Source organism: Lissotriton vulgaris, chromosome 7 (assembly GCF_964263255.1).
Source record: "Lissotriton vulgaris chromosome 7, aLisVul1.2, whole genome shotgun sequence".
Lineage (NCBI taxonomy): Eukaryota > Metazoa > Chordata > Amphibia > Caudata > Salamandridae > Lissotriton > Lissotriton vulgaris.
This window is the reverse complement of record NC_141695.1, coordinates 1,316,969,442-1,316,992,551: the sequence shown is the minus strand read 5'-3', so window position 1 is coordinate 1,316,992,551 and position 23,110 is coordinate 1,316,969,442. Positions and strand designations below refer to the sequence as shown.

The following is a 23,110-nucleotide window of genomic DNA, read 5'->3' as shown; positions in this document are numbered from 1 at the left end:
TCTGTCACGGTGTAGTTAAGAAAATACTATAACGCTGATCCTCCGTGCTAAGGGGGTCTGGGGTCAGTGATCGTGGGGCAGGCTCAAATATGTGATTACAAAGAACGAAATGTTCTGTAACTATTTTGTTAGCCTTCCACACGCCTCATCACATGAAAAATAAATGCAAGTGAATCTTATTAGTGGGAACTTCAATATTGTTGATTAATATGATCACTGCAGTCTAAGTGGAAGCAGAGTGCCACAAAAATCAATCCTGGTTGGTGCAGTGGGGAAGAATGACGTGTATTTTTAGTGGTACGAGGTTCTAGCCTGTGACAGAAAGCACTCTGCATAGGTCACTAACTCACTAACTCACTCTCTCTCTCTCACTACCTCACAACCTCACTCTCCCTCACTACCTCACTCTCCCTCACTATCTCTCTCTCTCTCACTACCTCACAACCTCACTCTCCCTCACTACCTCTCTCTCTCTCTCTCTCTCTCTCTCTCTCTCTCTCAGTACCTCACTCTCTCTCTATCTCGTTCGTCCTACCTCACTCTCTCTATCTCACTACCTCACTCTCTCTCGATCTCACTACCTCACTACATCACTACCTCACTCTCTCTCTATCTCACTACCTCAGTACCTCACTACCTCACTCTCTCTCTATCTCACTACCTCACTAAATGTAAATGACAAAGCTATTAATTTTTTTTTTTTGCTGCTGAAGGAAGCGAGCAACTGCTCCCTCACCGCAGAGCTTTAGGAGTGGGACATGGGGACGATACTGCGCTCCTCAGCCAGTCCCATATGGGTTAGCTCATCTCCACTATACTCAGCTGCTCGAGGCTTCCCCTGGCGTCATCATAGCTCCTCATCCCGGCCACCGGCTGTCCCTTGATATTTCCGCATTCGATGTCTGCAGGCTGGCTGCTATCCACGTGCAACACACAGCCTGGTAGAGATGCCCTGCCTTCTAAATGTTGTGTGACGTGTTGTGGTGTTTTGGGTAACTTAAAGGTTTTGTACAGCGCTATGAGGGAGTTTAAAAAAAAATCTATATACATAAAGCACATTCTTCAAAGCACTCTGAGTGCGTGCGTTTGCTCCACATGTGTATCAGTAGCTGCCACTGCGGACGCACTGTGACATATCTGCCCGTCAGACCCCGTCCGTGTACTTTGTGTATATGTCAGTTTTTGTTGACTCTATTAGCGTGTACTGGGTGTGCCTCAAGTGCACTTATGTATTTTTGAGGGGCCAGAATCTGTGTATGTGTTCCTTATGCTTGCGCGTCTCAGTGCATTTTGTTTGTGAGAGCGCATCGGACAAAGGTTCACCTAAGTGGATACGCCAGATTCACACAAACGTGTTGTATCAGTGCACACTTCACCCCACAGTTTATTGCTTCCTGCACCAGATTTTTTTTGTCTTACTCTGTGGCCATGATACATCACCCCACATCAAACCCAGAGATGAAACTGGGGGTGGGAAGCTGTTTGGGCTAGTGTCGCACAAAGCTCTTTGTCTTGCTGAGCTAGGGATCATCTAAAATAAGTGTGTGTGTAAAGGTGCGCAGCTCAGATATGAGAGGAGAAGCAGTGTGGAAGTAGTGTGCATTTTTTCCTGCATCATATGGCTTGAATCCCATTTGGCAGCGCACTGTATGCACACACATTCTTTCACTGCTTCCTGCAAAGGTGTGTCTGTCCACATGTAGATAATTTGTTGTTTTTCTGAATACGTGTTGTTTTTAGGTCTCGCTGACTCACCCTCACACTCCCTCATCCACCTCCTCACCCTCACCCTCACCCTCACACCCCCTCACCCACTCACATCCCCTCACCCTCACCCTCACACCCCCACCCTCACATCCTCTCACCCTCACACCCCTCACACCCTTACCCTCACAACCCCACACCCTTACCCTCACAACCCCACACCCTCACAACCCAACACCCTCACACACCCCCTCACCCTCACACAACCCCTCACCCTCACCCTCACACACCCCCTCACCCTCACACACCCCCTCACCCACCCCTCACACACACCCTCACCCTCACACGCCCTCACCCCCCTCACCCTTACACCTCACACCCCTAACCCTCACACCCCTCACCCTCACACCCCTCACCCCTCACCCCTCACCCTCACACCCCTCACCCCCACACCCCTCACCCTCACACCCCCTCACCCTCACACCCCCTCACAACCTCACACCCGCTCACAGCCTCACAGCCCCTCACAACCTCACACCCCTCACCCTCCCTCAATAACCATCACCCTCACACACCCTCACCCTCACTCACCCTCACTTACCCTCACTCACCCTCACCAGCATAGCATAACAAAACATAACATAGCATAACAAAACACAGCATAGCATAACAAAAAAAGCATAGGATAGCAAAACATAGCATAGCCTAACAAAACAAAGAATAGTATAGCAAAACAAAACATAGGATAGCAAAACAAAACAGCATAACAAAACGTAGCATAGCAAAACACAACAAAGCATAGCATAGAAAAACAAAACACAACAAAACATAGCATAGTATAACAAAACTTAGCATAACAAAACTTAGCATAACAAAACAAAGCATAGCATAACAAAACATAGCATAACAAAACAAAGCATAACATAACAAAGCATAGCAAAACAAAACATAGCATAGTATAACAAAACATAACATAGCATAAACAACAACAAATTGCATAGCAAAACATAGCATAGCATAACAAAACAAAACATAACAAAACAACATAGCATAAAAAAACAACATAGCATAACAAAGCATAGCATAACAAAACAGCATAACAGAACATAGCATAGCAAAACAAAGCATAGCATAATAAAACACAACAAAAAATAGCTTAGCATAACAAAACATAGTATAGCATAACAAAGCATAGCAAAACACAACAAAACATAGCATAGCACAACAAAACATAGCATAGCATAACAAAACAAAGCATAGGATAGCAAAACTAAACATAGCATAACAAAACAAAGCGTAGGATAGAAAATCATAGCATAGCAAAACAAAACATAGCATAGCAGAATAAAATATAGCATAGCATAACAAAACATAGCTTAACAAATTATAGCATAGCATAACAAAACATAGCATAGCAAAACAAAACATATAATATCATAGCAAAACATAGCATACCAAACACAACAAAACATAGCATAGCATAGCATACCAAAACATAGCATAGCGAAACAAAGCATAGCATAATAAAACACAACAAAACATAGCATAGCATAACAACACATAGCATAACAAATCAAAGCATAGGATAGCAAAGCATAGCATAACAAAAGAAAACATAGCATAGCAAAACATAGCATAGCATACAGCTTCATTCAGCACCACAGCATCACTCAGGGGCAAAGCAACATCACTATGCGCTACCACAGCATCACTGAAAGCCTCAGCATCACTCGTTCGCCATCACAACATCACTCCGCGCCACCACATAATCAATCTGTGCAACCATTCAACAACACCTGGTTCAAATATGTTTTCTCAATGTTTCAAGCTTTATTACAAATGTAACAAAAAGATGTTAATATTTCACTTCTGTTCTTGGATTTTCGTCACAATAAAATACACTGAACATAATCTTCACAAAAGGTATTTACAAAAGTTTAAGCTATTGCCATTATAAATTACAATAACCTTTATTTAAGTAGTAATGTTTAACAAAAAATTAAAAGCCATTGTTATTTGTAATATCAATACATGTAAGTCACGTAAATACAACACATATTTCATTACAAATGCTATAGGTGTCACATTTGCTAAAGTTATAAATATTGGCATTGTAAATGACAAAGCTATTAATTTCGCTATTTTCAAAAACAAAACAAAAATTAAAAAAAATCATTTACAGTACCAATAGCTCAAACTTTCCTAATGCGAGACCTATTGCATTGCAAATGCTTGTTCTAAATGGGAGGTAGCAGTGTCTACACAGACTCATTCGAGGGCAGAAGTGAGCACTTAAGTTACATAACCTTTCCTTTTAAATATTTAATAGTATTTCTTTAGTATATCACAGAAGCTGTGTTTTTGATTTTTGATTTGTTTAGGAAAGTTAAATCCTTCATGGAACCATTCACAGTAACAATACAAAGGGGTTTACATCGCAGCTGATTTTTAGTAAGTAAGGAATCTGATAGAGTGAAACGGTCTTTACATTTGTAGAATTGCATTAAGCTCATTTGGATGTTTATTGATTAACAGTTTACTCATTCCTTGGAATCAGTGCTTTGCCGTGTTATGACTGGGTAGGATTGGTTTTACATTTTGGTTATTTTTTCACTAGCATGAGCACGCGGTTGGGAAGCACAGTGGAGGATTAATCTGGTGTTAGATTGCTCAATCGGACATGTATCATAGAACAGTAAAGATGCTTACAGTGGTTGGAGTGCATGGAGTTTTTTTTCACGAATCTTAAGAACATGTGGGGGAGGATAAGTGGTTATATGTTTGGACACTTTGAACAGCAGCATGTATATACACAGTATATTTAATGGGTCTCGGGCAGGCCTGTTTTGTTTTTGTTTCTATACTTTCACTTCTAGAGTTCCCCAGACAAAGGGTTTTCCCGAAATGCATTAGGAGTGTGGCATGTAATACAACTTCAGATTGTAGCACTGTTCCTCAATCTATACTACTATTATAAAGAGAGAACTGTGTCCTTTGAGCCAGGTAAACTCGAAAAGTACACCACCAATCACAACACCCAATACAGCGTTGGAAAGGGGAGGTCAAGGAGATGGACATAGGCTATAGAGCACCACACCATATACATTAGGGGGGGGAACGTTAGGGGAAAAGTAGTCCCTATGGGCATATGCATACAGTGATTGCACGCGGCGTACGGCGTCGTCACAACGCTTGAGAGAGGCGCAATGGCGTGTGGGCGTGACGTCCCGTCAACGCGACGTTCGCTGTCCGGACCGGAGCGCAGGAAGGAGCAAGGGACGCACACCCGACATGCGGGGAGGAGCGGCGGCGCGGGACCGACACACAACATTGGAGTGCCCAGCGCAGGGAGGAGCGGCGATCCTGTGGGAGCACTGCAAGGAGCAAGGGACCCACACCCGACATGCGGGAAGGAGCGGGGAGGAGCGGCAGCGCGTGACCGAGACCCAACATTGGAGTGACCAGCGCGGGGAGAAGTGGCAAAGCAGGTGGGGAAGGAGCGGCGATGCTACACCCGACATGCGGGGAGGTAATTTGACTTATTGGCAGAAATACCCGGACACGGTGTGAGTGGGAAGGGGCCCCGAACGTACTCAGTAATCAAAGCTGTTTTTTTCTATAATACTGGCGCTCGGAGGCAGAGTTCAGGCATCAGTGGGAGGTGGGGGAGGAGCGGCGATGCTACACTCGACATGCGGGGAGGTAATTTGACTTATTGGCAGAAATACCCTGACACGGTGTGAGTGGGAAGGGGCCCCGAACGTACTCAGTAATCAAAGCTGGTTTTTGCTATAATACTGGTGCTCGGAGGCAGAGTTCAGGCACCAGTGGGAGGGACTCTATATTGCAAACCCAAGAGTAATTGGCAGCAAGCAGAGGAAGTCCCGGTGGATGGGGGCTCTGCAAGTTGAGGGAGAGGGAGAAGCGGCAAAGCAGGTGGTGGCTGAGCGGCGATGCGGGTGAGTACTCTAGCAAAGCCTACCCGGACAACGTCGGGACGGGCTGCTAGTATGATATAAACATTGCAATATGTATGCTGAAACATTTTGAGAATCTTGACGGTTGATTTACTTAAGACTAGCCATAAGTAAGGTCGATCGCAGTTGATAATTGGTAAGCAAGCAAAATAAATGTTGACAGATAATTGTGAAGTTCAAGAATTCATGTATATGATTTGATGAACCCTGCGTGCGTGGGTTCCACACCTTGTCGGGGTGGACAAGTTCTGTACGCCCCATTTTCTAGAAATGTATTGGGTCCCCATCTACCATGTTACAGAGCTGATAACTGGCTGTATTTCTCTTCCACTCTCTGTGGCTGGAAGGGTGAGTCTCATGAAAATGGTGATCCTACGCAAGACGCTGTATCAATTCCTGAATATCCTGCTGCCACTTAAAACACCTCTTTTGCAGTCCTCAAGTCGCAACTGATCAGACTTGCAAGGAATGTAATGCAACCCAGGGTCGGATTGCAGCTTTACACTACCCTTATGTGTGAGTGGGTTTAAGGCGCTGACTCAAGCTTTATTCTCTCTGTGCACAGAGGCAGTTTGTCCATTGCTGGTATAAGACCCCAGCTTTTCTTCCTTGCTGAGGAGACAGGTCTCTGGATCGACACGTGGTGTGTTGACCTCAGAGTGTACAATTAGAGCATGGGATAAACTGATTAAGAAGGTGGGACCGGCCAATGTTGTTTAATCTTTTTTGCTGCTGAACTATCATTCCCTGCTCCTAGTCATTCACGAATATGGCGGATGTGTTCCATGCTAGTCGAATAATAACCTGGGGCGATTTTTTCAGGAACAGCTTTTTCTCATGCTGAAGGACTATAGGGGAAGTTTCTCCTGTACCCCTAAGATGTATTTATTTTTTACCAGTTACAAAGTTGCTGCAAATTGTCCTTCCCACGGTTCATAGTGGACTATCTGTCCTGGAGCCCCTGGAGCAACTCCTGGATGTTACTTATACTAAGCATTCAATATCACTATTGTATAATGCTTCTCAGGAGGGACAGGAGGCAACTCCTAGTGTGACACGTACATGATGGGAGAGAGACCGGGGACAGGAGATCAGTGAAGAAACATGGATGTATGCCTGTAGTCAGATGGACATGGTCTATGCCAGTAGCTGACTCTGCATTATACAGTCTAAAATATTACAAAGCACATACTTAAGGCCAGTGTGCCTTCACAGATTTGGTCTCAGAGGTGATGTGACGCAAAGTGCACCAGATCTAGCTGTCTTGTTGCGGGTTTCTTTTCCTGGCTTTGCCTAGTGGTGCTATTTATGGGCACTGGACCGAGGTGCTGCCTGCCCTGTCTGATATGGTGGACAGCACGGTGCCCGCTGACCACATTATCGCATTGTTGGCATATGTAAGGGACCTAGATACCCCTCACAAGTGTTTTCTATCTTTGGTCCTCTTATTAGCAAAGTGGCAAATAGTGTGTTGACGGGGAAGAGATAAAAACCCCAAACTTTAAGCACCGGTTGCGCGACATGCTATACTACAATGAACAAGTAGAACTTTAATCCAACCTGCTCCCAGATGCTTCTCAACCCTAGCATATTTGGAGACCCCTCAGATCGTATTTACTTACTCTTCATGTGGGTGCAGATGATGATTCTCAGGATGTTGGTGAGGGGCAGGGATGCTCCTGGTCGTGGCAGCTTCCTTGGGATTGAGGCCACAGCTCCGTTCATGTGACCTATATGTTTCTGCTATGTTTATAAATGCCCTGTTTTTTGCCTGTATTACATGTTTGGACTGTGTATGGTGAGTGATGGCTTCAGCACAGGTATGGAGATCCGCTTTTGCTGATTAGAATGTGCTGTTCTCTCACTCTGTTATGCATGAGTGCTCGGCATACAAGTCGTGCTCTCTATAATGGTACATGCTGATTGTGACACAGTTCTATATCCTGGTCCTAACGAGTGTTGCATTATTGCACTGGTGAAATGCACTTATGAAAAAGTAAAAATAAAAAGAATTATATCTATAATAAAAAAGGAATTTTAAGCTACTAAGTATGCAACAAGGTTTTCTCACAGTAAAGATCGGTATGTCCAAAGTCCTGCCACCTCCTTCAATTTCTCAGTTATCATCAGATCTCACCATTTAGGTGAAGTTTTTCACCAGCAGATGCTTTACCGGTTCTCTGACTGTTCCTCCTCATCAAGACTTTAATCTTCCCTTGCCCTTCATTTCTCTAACCAAATCACCGGGGCTAACCTTGGTGAGTGGCTTGTTAATTGTGACAGACGAAATAATTGAAGTTATCAGGCCTATCAGAATTGTACTTTTAGTGGCAACCCCATTGATGGTAAGCGGTATTCCATGCAGAGTTGTTTTTCTTTCGCGACTTGTGGGCTGACAAGCACAAACTGGACCCTCATCCCATTCTGTGGTGGTGGTGGTGGTGGTGGTGGTGGGGGGGTGGGTGGCGCGGGGGCAGGCTCATTTTGAATTACGCCACTGCTAATATTTCCAGGAGTAGGAGGGAGGAATCCTTGAACTTTAATAAGCCACGCATAATGAAGGCCTGAAATGCTGCCAATTAGTGGTATGGAGAGCTATACAAAATTGGAAATGCAAAATAAAAATAAATAAATAAATAGTTTACCTGGGGGCCTTGTAATTGCTGTAGTTGTCTCGCCTGTTGGAGAGAGAAAAGAGCATGGAATTATAATATATGTTATAGAAGCATCCAGAAATGGCTTTACATTTTCAGTAACAAACTTTGGTGCGCCTTTAGTAAGGATTGAGTACACCGACGGCCTCTTCGGTAGGGGGCTATGGTTACTGCCACCTCAAACACTGTGGGGCATATTTACAAGCCCCTATCACCACCACAATGCCACTTTTTAAGACTTAGTGGTGGCGATAGGGGCTCCGCCTTATTTACAAGGCAGCGTTAACCCACTTAATGTGGCTTAATGCTGCCTTGTAAATAAGGCACCCTTTCACGCTATACTTAGTATGAAAGGGGTGGGCAATGGGTGTTGTGGTGGGCCTTCACCTGCAACAGCCGTTGATTTCGATGCTGGCCCATATTTACAAGGGTGGCGTGAATATGGGACAGTGCCAAAATTAAGACCCGGGAAAACCTGAACTTACCCTGGAGCAAGTAGGAGACATGTTTAACGTTACCTAGTTTTTGCTGTTTCCATGTATGCGATACCAAAGGGGATGATGGACGGAGTGTTTGAGCAAATCAAACATTCACCCCCAGTCAACTGATCTGGATTTAATCCATCATCATTCCTAAGCTCACTGCACAACCTCAGTTCAGACATGGCCATGTGCAAATCAGTCTGACCCTGTGCCTCATGTTAACAGTCCAGCCCGAACTGCCAAGCCATGTCTTCCCTGGACTGGAAACAAGCATCCTGGGACTGGTTTCTGGCTATTCAGCCGTCATCAGCCAGGGTAGCTTGAATCCAATGGCAAAGTGTGTCTAGTTTTCAGACATGTGTGGGTTTGGTAGGTTTCCCTAGTTTACCGCGAGCCCGAGGCCAAAAACCCAGGTCCACCCCTGCAAAACCAGGTAGTTTAATGATGGGGAATTTTGAAGTCTCCACAGTACGATTTGGGCCATTTCCTGTTGCACCCACTATGTCTACCCACACAAGTGAGGTACCATTTTTATCGGGAGACCTAGGGGAACACTAGGTGTTAGGAAATTTGTGTTAGCCCAGTGTTCCCACAACATTCCCACACAGAAAAGTGAGGAACATTTGATTTTTTTTCAGCTACATTTGAGGTTTGCAGGGAATTCTTGGTAGGGAAACGTCAGGGGATCCATGCAAGCCATACCTCACTGGATCACCCAAAAACCCATGTGACCCCCCTGCAAAAGCATATCGTTTTGTGATAGGTCATTTTTTTGTCTCCATAATATGTTTTGGGCCCTTGCCTGTCGCAAATACGTGACCCTCCTACAAGAGTGAGATACCATTTTTATCTGAAGACCTGGGGGAACGCTGGGTGGTAGAAAATGTGTGTCAGCCCTGTGATCCTACAACTTTCTCACACAGAAATGTGAAAAGAATTTGATTCTTTCATCAAAATGTGAGGTTTGCAGGGTAGGGAAACATTGGGGGATACACGCAAGCCATACCTTCCTGGAGATTGGGGGCTACTGCCCCTGGGAGGCAGAAAGAAATAATTCACCCACATTCATTCATATGGGGGGAGCAAATGCCCTTGCCCAAGAGCCGCTTCCCCCTGGCATTCCGACGTACGGAAGGGGTTAAGAGGGGTTCTCACTCAGCCCTCCTTACAGCTTACTGGCTCTGGGGACTTCTATACTCTGGTTTGTCAGAATACAGCTGGGGTCGACATTTCCCCACCCCACTCCATCCTTGCTTCTGATAGGCCTTGGGGCAATTTTACAAAAACAAGTCAGCGCCTGAGGAGCTCCTATTCTCAGACATTCTGTGCTGTTTTGCGAAAATGAGCATGTCTAGTGTGAATGTGAGAGGAGGCTGTAAATGAAAAGAGCCCCTTGAACATGTGCTATCCATGGAGCCCAGCATAACCATCCCTCTCGCCCATGCTCCTATCCAGCCGTCAGTACACAGGCATCGAAAAAAAACAGTCCAACTGGGAAACACATCACTTTGCCTCTGTACATTATTTTTCTGCAGGAAAAGCAACTTTTTCAGTCTTTGCTGCTGTTGGTGGGGGATCGATGCCCTTGTGTCCTGAATGGAAGAGAGTGGAAAAGTGCCATATCAATTAAGACATGGTGCTCTTCAGTTCCCTCCCTGCGCTGGTGGACTTCAGACTTCCTAGCACCAATGCAGAAACCCTTGCACCATGGTGCAAGAGTGCCTGCATTATGAGCAGGATTGTTTTTGAGCAGGAAGGGATACCTTCTTGCACAAAACCAATATTTAATCTGCTCCATCCTGAGGAAAGGTTCCATCCTCACACCCACCCACAGGTGAATCTCTGGTGGTCCCCCGAGGGCTGCCCATCTACAGGCCCACTACCAGGGATTGCAAGAGAAGCGCTTCCACTGCCACCCGACCCCCCCCCCCCCTTCGTGATCTGATGAAGTTGGCGCGTGCACGGCACGCCATCATCAAATGCTGCCACAACAGACTCCAAGCCATTTGCTTTCAGCACGTCTTCAGAAGAGGACGTCATTTTGATTAGTCCTTCTCCACGGAGTTTGTTGGGGGAAAAAAGTCATAGGGGGGAAAAAAGAGTTTTTCTTCCCCCCCTGTGCCTGTTTAGAGTGGATTCCTGCACCAGGATCGATTGTGGTGAGTGCCGCAAACATGGAGCAGAAATCCACCTAGTGGACCACCAGAGATTTTCTTTGTGTCAGGGGAGAGATCACTTGGACAAGGGTCGCTCCCTAAGGGCACGAAATATATCCATATTTCAGTCACCCTGGGGGCTAGATTGGTCATGCTTTTCAGCCGATCGGCCTCCCAGGGGGAGTCGAAACCCATCTAGAACACTAAGGATATTTTTATACGCACAAATTAAGGGGAGCCAGGATTGCTCCCCTTGGGGAAGAATTTATTTAGTTATTCCACCCGCCCACCCAAAGTACAGATCAGCAGTTTTTAGGCTGACCCACCCTCTGGGGGGATGGAAGCCCACTAAAACATCAGGGATTTTTTGTTGTTAATGGAGCGATCACTTGGGCAAGGGTCAATTCCCTTGGGGGTGAGTTTATTTGGTTATTCAACCCCCTTCCACCAGAGAACAGATCAGCTGTTTTAGGCCCATCTGCTCTTTGGAGGGTAAAAGCCCATGAAACCACCAGGGATTTTTTTCTTTGGAGAGAGACCCCTTGGGCAAGGAAAGCACCCCTTGGGGGCATTTTTTCTGTATTAACCCCCTCAAGGGCAGTTCGGCCAGCTTTATTGCAATCTGCTCTTTTGGGGGCGCAGAAGCCACTAGACACCAAGGATTTTTCACAATTAGCGCAATTCGGGGAGCGGCCCCTTTTGGGCGCATATTTTGTCCGTTTCTGCCATTTTGGACAGATTGGTAGTATTTTTAGGCCAAGTAGACACTAGAGAAAGTTTCTGTGTGTGTCAACTGGAGTTCGGCTGATGTTCCACGTGTACTGATGTTTGGCTGACTATGTGTTTACTGGCATTTTGCTGGCAGTGTATGTGGACTTGCACTTGGTTGGAGGTGTGTGAGGCCTGGTGCTTGGCGGGCAGTGTGTGTAGAGTGGTGCTTGCCTGGCAGCGTGTGTGGACTGGTGCTGACCTGGCGATGTATGTAGACTTGCCCATGGCTGGCAGTGTGTTTGAAGAGTGGATTTTGCTGGTGGTGTGTGTTGACTGGTTTCTGTTTGACGGTGTGTGTTGACTGGATTCTGGCTGGTGATGTGTGTGGCAGGCATTTGGGTGGTGATGGGCTGACATAGAATTTTATAATATTAACTGTTTTATTTCTTGCCATAATTTTCATTTATGACTAATATTTTATTTCTCCATTTTATTTTAGTGCAAACCTTTTGATTTATTTTGCTGAAACTCCTGTTTGTGGTTTTGGCACTGGCAGATCTGCAGTTTGTGTAGCTGTATGTGCTTGGCAAGAGAACATTTTTTGTACGGTTTACTCTAAATGAGAATCATTTAGTTTTTGTGTTTTTGTAAATGCTGTAATAGAATATTTAGGTTCTGTTTTGTTGTGTGTGAAATTCACCTTGGATTTGTGCAAGATGTGTATTGTGTTGCCTTGTGTGTAATTTTCTTTTGTTTTTCCTCTCTAGTGGGATATCAATGGTGCATGCTGTGTCTGTGCAGAGTAGGTGCTGGTGAAGAATTTTACCCGTTCGGGTGATCCCACAACTTTCCCCACACTGAAATGTGAGGAAAAAAGTTTTTTTTAGCTACATTTGAGGTTTACAGGGGATTCTAGTAGGAAAACCCTGGGGGATCCACCCAAGCCACACCCATCTAGACTCCCCCGGGTGTCTAGTTTTCAAAAATACCTGGGTTTGGTAGGTTTCCATAGATGGCTGCCGAGCCCAGGACCAAAAATGCAGTGCCCCCCTTGCAAAACCAGGTCTTTTTTTTAAAGATAATTTTGATGTCTCCACAACATGTTTTGAGCCCTTTCCTGTCGCGGGCCCTTGGCCCACCCACACTAGTGAGGTAGCATTTTTATCTGGAGACACAGGGGAACACTGGATGATAGGAAATTTGTGGCAGACTGCAGATTCCAGGACTTTACCACACAGAAATGCAATGAAAATGTGTTTTTAGGCAAAGTTTGAAGTTTACAGAGGATTCTGTGTAAACAAACCTCATTAGAGCCATGCACGTCACCCCACCCTGGACACTCCCGGGTGACTAGTTTTAAAAAATCTGCTAGTTTGGTAGGTTTCCTTAGGTGCCAGCTGAGCTGGGGCCTAAAATCACCAGCTACCCATATTGGAAAAAGCAAATTGTTTTTCAGGAGAAAAATGTGACACTCCTACATTGCGATTGGCACCCTTTCTCGTTACAAGTACTTGCCTACTAACACAAGTGGGGCATCGTTTCACTTGAGAGATGTGTGAAAATGCTAGGTGGCAGGAAATATGTGACTGCTTGCAAATTCCAGGACTTTCCCTCACAGAAATGCACGGAAAATGTGTTTTTTAGCCAAATGTTCAGCTTTGCAGGGGATTCTGAGTAAAAAACTTTGTGGGAGTCACGCAAGTCAGCCCACCTTAAATACCCCTAGGTGTCTAAATGTATTAAATGTATAGGTTGGCTATGTTTTCATAGGTGCCGTCTGACGTAGGATCCAAAATCTAGAGCTACCTACATTAGAGAAAAAACTCAGGGGCAGATTTACAAGAAGGTGCTGCAGTGTGGCACCGCAAGTCCTTTGGGTGGGCCACGCTGCAGCACTTTCAGGGCACTGGAATGCGACATATTTACAATGATATGTCGCATTCCTGTGCTCTCCCCTGCGCTGGCGCACAAACAGCTGCCATGCACCTGCGCAGGCACCCTTGCACCATGGTGAAAGGATGCCTGCGTCATGGGGAGATTGTTTTTGTGCAGGAAGGGGTATCTTCCTGCACAAAAACAATAACTACAGGCATTTTCCTCTTTAAATGTGTGCTGTAGAATGCAGAATGCATTAAAAGAGGAAAAAACAAGGAGAAATAAAAAAAAATCTCCTTGTTGCACCTTGCTACACCACCCCTAGGGTGGAGTAGCATAATGAAGCATTTCCAGGTTCACAAATCCTTGTAAATCTGGAAATGTGTCTGGTTTCATGGGTGTGCATGGGAACACCCACAGCAACACCGATGGAACTCCCCTTTCACACACAGAGCTGTGTGTAAAGGGGCCGTATTTACAAGGACAGGAGAAGCCACATGGGGTGGCTTTTCCTGTCATAAGGAAATATGGGGCAGTGAAATGCGTTGCCAGTGCATTACAAAAAGTGACGTACTGGCAGTGCAAAGGGCTTGTAAATCTGCCCCTCAGTTTTTAGTGCAAAAATATGATGCATGCATGTGTTCTGGGCCGTTTCCTGCCATGGACACTAGGCCTACCCACACAAGTGATTTACCATTTTTATTGGGAAACTTAGGGAAAAGAGGGGTGGATTTAAGTTTGTGGCTCCATGCAGATTCTAAAACTTTCCATCACCAAAATATGAGAAACATTTGTTTTTAGTCAAAGTTTGAGGTTTGCAAGGGATCCTAAGTAAAAGAAAACGTGGTAAGAATCACGCAAAGTCAGCCCACCCTGGATACCCCTAGATGTCTAGTTTAAAAAAATGTACAGGTTGGCCAGGTTTCCATGGGTCCTGCCTGAGCTAGGGTAAAAAATCTAGAGCTACCTTCATTGGAAAAAGGCACAGTTTTCATTGGGAAAATCTGGTCCGTCCATGTTGTATTTTTTGCCTTTTCCTGTCATGGGCACTAGGCCCACCCACACAAGTGAGGAACCATTATTATCATATGACACTGGGGAATTCCGGGTGAATGGATGTTTGTTTGCTTCCAGCAGATTCCAGAGCTTTCTATTACAGAAAAGTGAGGTAAATGTGTTTTTTTGGCCAAAGTTTCAGGTTTACAAGGGATTCTGGGTAAAAGGTCATGGTGAGAGCCATGCAAGTCAGCCCACCCTGGATACCACATTGTGTCTCTTTTTAATGTGTCTTGTTTTCACAAATATTTAGGTTAGCTAGGTTTCCATAGATACGAGCTGGGGTCTATAATCTAGAGCTACCCATTATAGAAAAAAAGGCTCTGTTTTTGGGAGGAAAAATGAGATTTGTCCAAGTTGCATTTTGGGCTGTTTTGTGTCGTGGACACTTGGTCTACCCACACAAGTGATGTACCATTTTTATCCGAAGACTTAGGGGAATACTGGGTGGAAGGAAATTTGTGATTCCCTTCAGTTTCTAGAACTTTTCATCACAGAAATGTGAGCAAGATGTGTTTCTCAGGCAAATTTCTAGGTTTGCAAGGGATTCTGGGTAACAGAACCTGGAGAGAGTCCCACACGTCAACTCATCTTGGATTCCCTAGGTGTTTTGGGTTAAATAATGTACAGGTTTGCTAGGTTTCCCTACATGCCTGCTGAGCTTGGGCCAAAAATCCACAGCTAGGCACATTGCAAAAAATGGGTCAGTTTTCAGTGGAAACATTTGATGTATCCGTGTTGCATTTTGGGACATTTCCTGTCACAGGCACTAGGCCTACACACACAAGTGACGTACCATTTTTATTAGGAGACTTGGAAAAGCACAGAACAGTAGAACAAGTGTTATTACCAACTGTCTTTCTCTGCATTTGTGCCTTCCAAATGTATGACAGTGTGTAAGAAATAAGTCATTTTGAGAAAAGTCCTGTAATTCACATGCTAGTATGGATGCCCACAAATTAAGAGGTGTGCAAATAACCACTACTTCTAAAGTCCATATCTTGTGCCCATTTCAGAAATAGATAGGTTTCTTTGATATTTATTTTTCCTTCATCATATTTTAACCAAGTAATTGCTGTACAGCAGATACTCAATGAAAAACCATTGCAAGGTGCAGCTCAGTTATTGGCTCTGGGCACCTCGGCTTTTTGGAGAACCTTCAAGCCCTATATATCCCTGCACCCAGAAAGTCTTGGGGACGTACCAGTACATTGCTTTTAAAAAATGTGGCTTAGTAAGAAGAAGTTACAGATGAAAACATAGACACAAATGGCTGTCTTTGTTTTCAGAAATATATAGCTTTCTGGGATTAACCATTGGTTTCACACTCATTTGTACCATTAACTTGAAGGAGGTTAAAAGCACGAAAAGGGGGAAAAATGGACTATGTTTTAAAATAATGCCAAAACTGTGTTGAAAAAATTAGCTTTCTGTTGTAAGTCTGCCTGTGCCTGAAAGCTAGGATGTTGGTAATTTTAGCACTGCAAGCCCTTTGTTGATGGCATTTACAGGAACAAAAACAGAAGCTTTCTTCTTCAGCACCTTTTTCCCATTTTTCCCCCCAAAACCAAAATGCAGCTGTATTTTGACAAATTTCTCGGTCCAGGGGAATCTACAAATCCTGGGTTCCTTTAGAATCCCAATGATGTTGTAAAAATTGACACACATTTGGCGTGGATATCCTTCTAATTCAAGGTAACGCAAGACAGCGCTTTGAGCTATGTTGCTCTACTTTGTATTTGCTGAACTACGCATAGTGTCTTTGCATGGCTTAGTAAACACCAGAAATGATCTCACGTTTGCGGTAGTGCTACAAAAACGATGCTTCAAGACGGAAAATCATAGTAAATTTTCTCCATTGTGTCTTTAATGTTGTTGGGTATAGATTTGAAATGTATTCACTCCACCAAGTATGTATTTGTAAACCATATTTAGGACATCATTTTTTTAGTTGGACAATATTCTGACTACAATATTCCGGCACAACACCATTAGTAGCAGTGTACTGTAAGTTAAGCCATACCTAACCTATTGAACTGAATGCTCACAAAAGAAAAGAGAATTAAGGATATCAGCTTTATGGAAGAGCCAAACCACAGAAGATCAAAGTATATATATCAGATGATGCTGAAAACAATTGCTTACTGGATCTCACATGTGTGTGCTGCACAGCAAATCAAATAAAGCTCATCTTCCAGCTCCAGTTGAATATAATTTTGTAAAACAGCAGGAAATTACCTGAGCAGTAAACACTGACATCGGAATAATGACTGCAGGTATCAATGCTACCCTCTTTGTGTGGACAGTCCCACAGGTGGGGTTCATTTCCTGCACAGTTGACATAGTCCAGGAAGATGCCTCCACTGCCTTGACCAAAATACGCATATGCAGGAGCCCAGATTGCTGATCCACATCCGAGTTGCCTGCACACGACAGATGCATCCGTCAGATCCCAGTAGTTCGAACACACTGTTCCCCAACTTCCTCTCCGGTAAATCTCCACCCGACCCGAGCACCTGTTGTACCCATTCACAAGACGTATGTCTAAAAAGAAAAAAGAAACATGTTATATTCAGAGATCATGCATCTTCTATCTTGCTGCCTTCATAGTTTCCTACCCTGCTTCCCTGACCCTCTATCCCTAATGTCTGCTTCTAACATTTCCCTTCGGAGCTACAATATTTAGAATCTTTTCCACCTGATGACCAGGACTTTGCCCTCACTGATACATACTCATGGCCACAGGAATTAACTAAATCCTTGGTTGCTGTGTTTGCTTGGTAAAAAATGTCATGCTTCTAGGAAAAGAATCAAAGGCTACTAATAACACTGCACATGGAGTTCAATAGACTACAGGAGAATTTGCAAAGTGGTGTTAACCACCTGAAAGGATTGAGTGGGGGGAATTCTGCTTTGTAAACTGTCGAAGCTAAGAACCCCAACTATTTAAATGTAGTCAAGAATGGAGGAAAAAAGGAGCCATTCTTGGTCGTGAATATGTTTTTTTAGTGTATGCCGATTCACACTTTTTACTTTAGAAACTTAACAATTTACATCGGTATTGAAGTCTGATTCTGTAACTATTAGTAGCCCTTCTAGTGAGACACTTGTATAAAAATGTGCAATACATTTCTAGCAGTGTTGAGTGGAAGTTAGTTGTTGGTAGAGTAGATTCCAGAAGCCCCTAGATATTAACAGGTGCCAGAGGGCTCAGTTGATAGAATGGAGCAGGCCTGGTCCTAGAACTCCTGGGGCCCCGGGCGAAAGAGAAGATGTGAGGCCCCTCTAATTTGCATGTATCTTCCAGTCGCAGCCGGCATGACTCGCGGGTAGAGGGTCTCGCGGGAGTTCGGGAGGGGGGGAACAGGAAGCAGGCAGCCTCCCTCCCCTCCCCTTCCCTAGGCCAATCACAATGCTGGAATGGCAGCGTTGTGATTGATCAGGACGCCGACCAACCAGGCGCCTTTGGGGAGGCCATTTTCCTAATGTAAGGCTTCATTGCAGCCTACATAGAGAAAGGCCAGAGTGCGCATGACTGGTTTGGTCGAATAGTCAGCGCCCTTAGCAGTTGGCAAGGCAATCCTCCCCTGCCCTAAAGCAGACCCGGCCGCTCCCAATGAAACACTTCTGCTTTCTTGCAGTTCTAGAAGCAGAAACATAAAATGGTCATTTTAGCATTTTGTGTTTCTGCTTTTGCAAGAAAGTAGTGGGGCGTCGCTTACCCGCACTAGTGGAGGATCCACCTTTGGAAACATCACAAGAAGTGACATCACAGAAAGTGGCATCGCAGGACTATTGATCTTATTTGGCATCACCGAAGAGACCTAACATGGATATCAGTAACATGGACAAAAAGATAAATATACAAATGAAATAAGTCCATATATTTTAAAACTGTATTAAATGGATTACATTTGTCTCACTAGATGGAAAAGCTGGGTGCAGGTCTAACAAAAATGTATATTATTTACTCCTCGTTAACAGATTGTTTCTAGAAGAGTGCATGATACAATTTCCAGTTCTGCTACATAAAGGGGGGAGATCCTATTGAGTAAAGAGGGGCGGGATCATTCAAAATATAAAATTACACAAGAGAAAACCTCACACCATGGATGTAATTGCACATTTCAAAAGGCTCCCTTATCTTTCTGTGCCATTTTTGTGCTACCTTAGGATGACATTAATACTTCGTAATTTGTTTTAACATAAATTCTCTCACCAGTATCCCACACGCACATGCTAAGAGATGTAGGACAATTTTTTTGTGTGTGTGCTCTTTACTCGCCAGAATTATGTTAAGTGCAAAAACACAACACATATAGTACAAAATTACAAGACACCATTGCAACCAAATAAAGATTGTACATAAAAAAAAAAGACTTAGAGCAACCTAGACCACTGCTAAATCATACATTGACTTGAAGGTGTGCTACAGATTCTAGGAGTTGTCAAATCAACATTTTTGATTTGGTGTTAAACTGTAGGAAGTAGATGTGGCCAGCATTAGCACTGGTGGAGCCCTGTGAGACAATGTTGGTGCCCCAATGACTTGCTCGAATATGAGACATTTTTCCGCCAGCAATTACCCCGCATACCATCACTTCGCAATTTTAATTCCGCAAAGACAAACACCCCACAAAAATACACAACGCAAACTTTTACAACGAATATGCCTTTACCACGCATGCCATTACAACGCAAATTGCAAAAACAACAAGTGATGGACCGAATGTGGTCAGACGTGGGTCCCAGGCACTCCACACCACTGGAGTCAAGCTAGCCGGGCTGATGAGAGGTGTTACCTCGAAACCGGTCCGGTCCTCGGATGCTTGATTCCGTTCTGGGAAGGACATGGCTTTTGTAGTTCGGACTGGACTGTTCCCATGGGGCACAGGGTCAGAGCTGATTTGCATATCGCCATTGTCTAACCCGGGGTGGTGTGGAGTGCAAAAAAATGATGGATTAGGACTCAGATCTTTTGACTGGGTTGAATGTGTGACATTGATCCACATTCGATCCATCACCTGTTGTTTTTGCAATTACAACGCAAAGGCATGCATGTTAAAGGTATACTCATTGTAAAAGTTTTAAAGGTAAGTATGAGTACCCTAACTTACCCTACCCTACCCCACACGCTACTGTAGTACCCCTGCACAACCCACCCTCGACACACAGTGCTTTTCCTACATTTACACCACCCAGCACGACCCCCCAACACTACCATATACCACTTTTCTTCCCTACACAAACACAACAACACTACCTTAATACACTACCCCTGCACGACCGTACACTACACAAACACCACATCACTACCCTACACTATACAAACACTACCATAAACCCTAAAACACTACCCTACACTACACAAACACTACAACACTACCCTGAAACACTACCCCCAGCATGACCCTACACTACACAAACACTACTGCACTACCATAAACCCTAAAACACTACCCCCTGCATGACCCTACACTACACAAACACTACACCACTACCCTAAACCCTAAAACACTACCCCCAGCATAACCCTACACTACACAAACACTACACCACTACCTTAAACCCTAAAACACTATCCCCAGCATGACCCTACACTAAACAAACACTACAACACTTCACTAAACCCTAAAACACTACCACCCGCATGAACCTACACTACACAAACACTACAACACTACCCTAAACCCTAAAACACTACCCCCTGCATGACCCTACACTACACAATCACTACACCACTACCCTAAACCCCGAAACACTACCCCCTGCAGGACCCTACACTACACAAACACTACACCACTACCCAAAACCCTAAAACACTACCCCTAGCATGACCCTACACTACACAAACACTACAACACTACCCTTAACCCTAAAACACTACCCCCACATGACCCTACACTACAAAAACACTAAAACACTACCCTAAACCCTAAAACACTACCCCCTGCATGACCCTACACTACACAAACACTACAACACTACCCTAAACCCTATAACACTACCCCCAGCACGACCCTACACTACACAACCACCACAACACTACACACTACACAAACACTACACAATCACTACCCCAGCACGACCCCCCCACCCCTAAAAAAGATTCGGAGTAAACGGGCCGCACCAACTTGCTCTGCCACGGATTCCCTCACTACCACCCTTTAACAGTGACCATCAAGTCTCCATAACTATACTCTCGTGCAGATGCATTTAATTTGATTAACAGCACAATTGATACCAGTTTAGTGTGTAAGAGAACTTTATATCACACATTACACAGAGATAATCAATCATACATGTGTAAATCACAATAGGTAATGGTACATAAGACAGAGGACTAGGAGTCACATGACAATCATACTAGTAGGCAGTATAGTTTAATAGTGATTGATCTGGAGAAACACAAACTCTGAATTTAAAACGTAATTCCATGGTTGGAAGTTCTCTTTAACCCTTTAGGTGCTGCGCACGTTCACCGGCCGACGGCACCACTACCTCAGGAGTGCTGCCGTCGGCCGTTGAACGTTCGAACTGCACCTGCGCAATGGAACGTCCAGCACTGGAGCTGGACGTTCCATAGCAGCTATGAGGTTAATAACCAGAATTGATTTCTGTTCAAATGAACCCTTTTCGCAACATTATGTTAATCAAAGACTGGAGAAAAAACCATACCGATGTAAATTATACCTTGCAGTTGGCATGCAGCTCTTAGATGACAGTTAATAGCTCATTGTTCTATGTTAGGATTTTGACTTAAAAAATGCAAGTAACAATAGGATCTCTCTGACAAAAGCAATAATCCACTGGCCTATTTACATTATGTGGACTTAGTGATCTGCATGGTACATGTTCTTTGCAGCAAGCACATTAACCATCTGCGCTACCTTTCCACAAGTCAAAACTTCCACTTGACAAACCTCCTTCTCTCTCTAGGAAGAACATTGACCACCGGAGTTTCATGACATTTTTATTGTTGCCGAAAACTGCTGGAGGCCAGGAAGGAGGCAGCAAGTGCTTTTAGAAACATAATATGCTCACAAACATGACCCAAAGTCAGCGCTTAATGCAATCTTACCGTTTGCATCGCCCTAGAGCACCCCTGCTCAAGGGTCCTGTGACCTTAATGCAGAGTCACTGTTGCTCTAGGGTGTGCTGCTTCGTAGGCCTGCCCAAAAGACTTGCGGTGGGCTTCAATAGGAATTGTGGTAGACAGGCCTTCAAGGTGAACCCACACTTGCCAATGCTAAGGTTCACCTGCTGGTGCTAAGACATCAGGCCTTCTAAGGTCTTGCGGGTCCTTCCAAGGTCTAGCATGGAAATGTGCGCCCTTAGGGGGATTGGTCTGGTGGACTGGTCATGAAGGCTGAACCTGGTTCCCTAGTTCCAAATTCGGCAGCTCTGACCATAGTGCCACATCCTCTCCCCACTGAACACCATACTACCCCACTGAGAGAAACTCGCACTGCCTTCAACTACAACCCAATTGTGTCCTGCTAAAAACACCTAGAGGCGACGCATTTCAAATTACGCACTAGACAAGAGCAATATGCTGCCTAAAAAAAAGTGACAACATTCTGGAAAAAGCAAACACTCATAAGGAATGTAAGATTAATTAAAGCATTTGAAATGTAAGCATGAACAACATGGTTACTATAACGCTTATGCACTTATTATTCAGAAATGAATCAGTGCTTTTGCATGAAAAGTTAAGGCCATGACTACAGGGCCGTATTGGACCTGCTTCAATGCCCATTGATTATATCCTTACAAAACGAAAGCAATATGGTTTAAAAAGACCACATTTGTTTCAGACTTGAGCCCAAATCTCCTGGGGCTAATTTTGCCTCCATGTCATCAGTAAATTGAGATCAGTGTCAGAGGCTATGTTTATTCCAAGCTGTCGACCTCACAGGCATCAGGCGGTGAGAATGTCAGTCCGACAAATGTTCTTGCAGGTAGATAACAATTGGCAGTCTGTGCATGTGCTGGCCTGCACAATGGAGCAAGCACTCTGGGGTTGAGTGCAGCAGCCACCAGCCATCAAAAGAGCATATTTGTGTGCATTTTCTTTCTAGTGATTGATATTAGGTCTACAAGGTCAGTGGGGGGAGCTCCAAGATGACTGCCCCTATCGTAAGGCTGACAGTGATTTATTAGTAAAAAGGGTGGTGCCAATACTGCATGTGGGAGTATTTTTGGGAGCTTTCTCGCAAAATCACACATGGCAAAAACATCATAAAGATTATCTTTACAGAACCCAAAGCCTAGGCCTACTGGTTAACAGGGGCAACATCTACTGTTAAAGGTTTCACCATTAAAAATCATAACAGAGAAAGTATATGTCACTTTTTAGGATCGTCCATTCATGTTTCTATATGCTTTCAGCGCTGTTGGAAATGATGACTCATACACAGGTCGCCAACTACTACATAATATATTTTTGGGTAAAAATCTCTATGGGGGTCATTAGGCCACCCGCCATCCTATCG

At 44.4% G+C, this 23,110-nt stretch overlaps 1 protein-coding gene across 2 annotated transcripts in view; it reads right to left on the bottom strand.

Moving 5' to 3' along the window:
- LOC147703583 (uncharacterized) overlaps positions 1–23,110 on the bottom strand; it is a 1,699,045-nt gene that overhangs the window by 441,543 nt on the left and 1,234,392 nt on the right. For both annotated transcript variants that reach the window (XM_086931923.1, XM_086931924.1), the window contains exons 18-19: positions 16,854–17,159; positions 8,327–8,359 (exon numbers count right to left, since the gene is read on the bottom strand). In XM_086931923.1, coding sequence (XP_086788049.1) covers positions 8,327–8,359; positions 16,854–17,159 — 339 coding nt within the window. The remainder of the gene's footprint in view (positions 1–8,326; positions 8,360–16,853; positions 17,160–23,110) is intronic.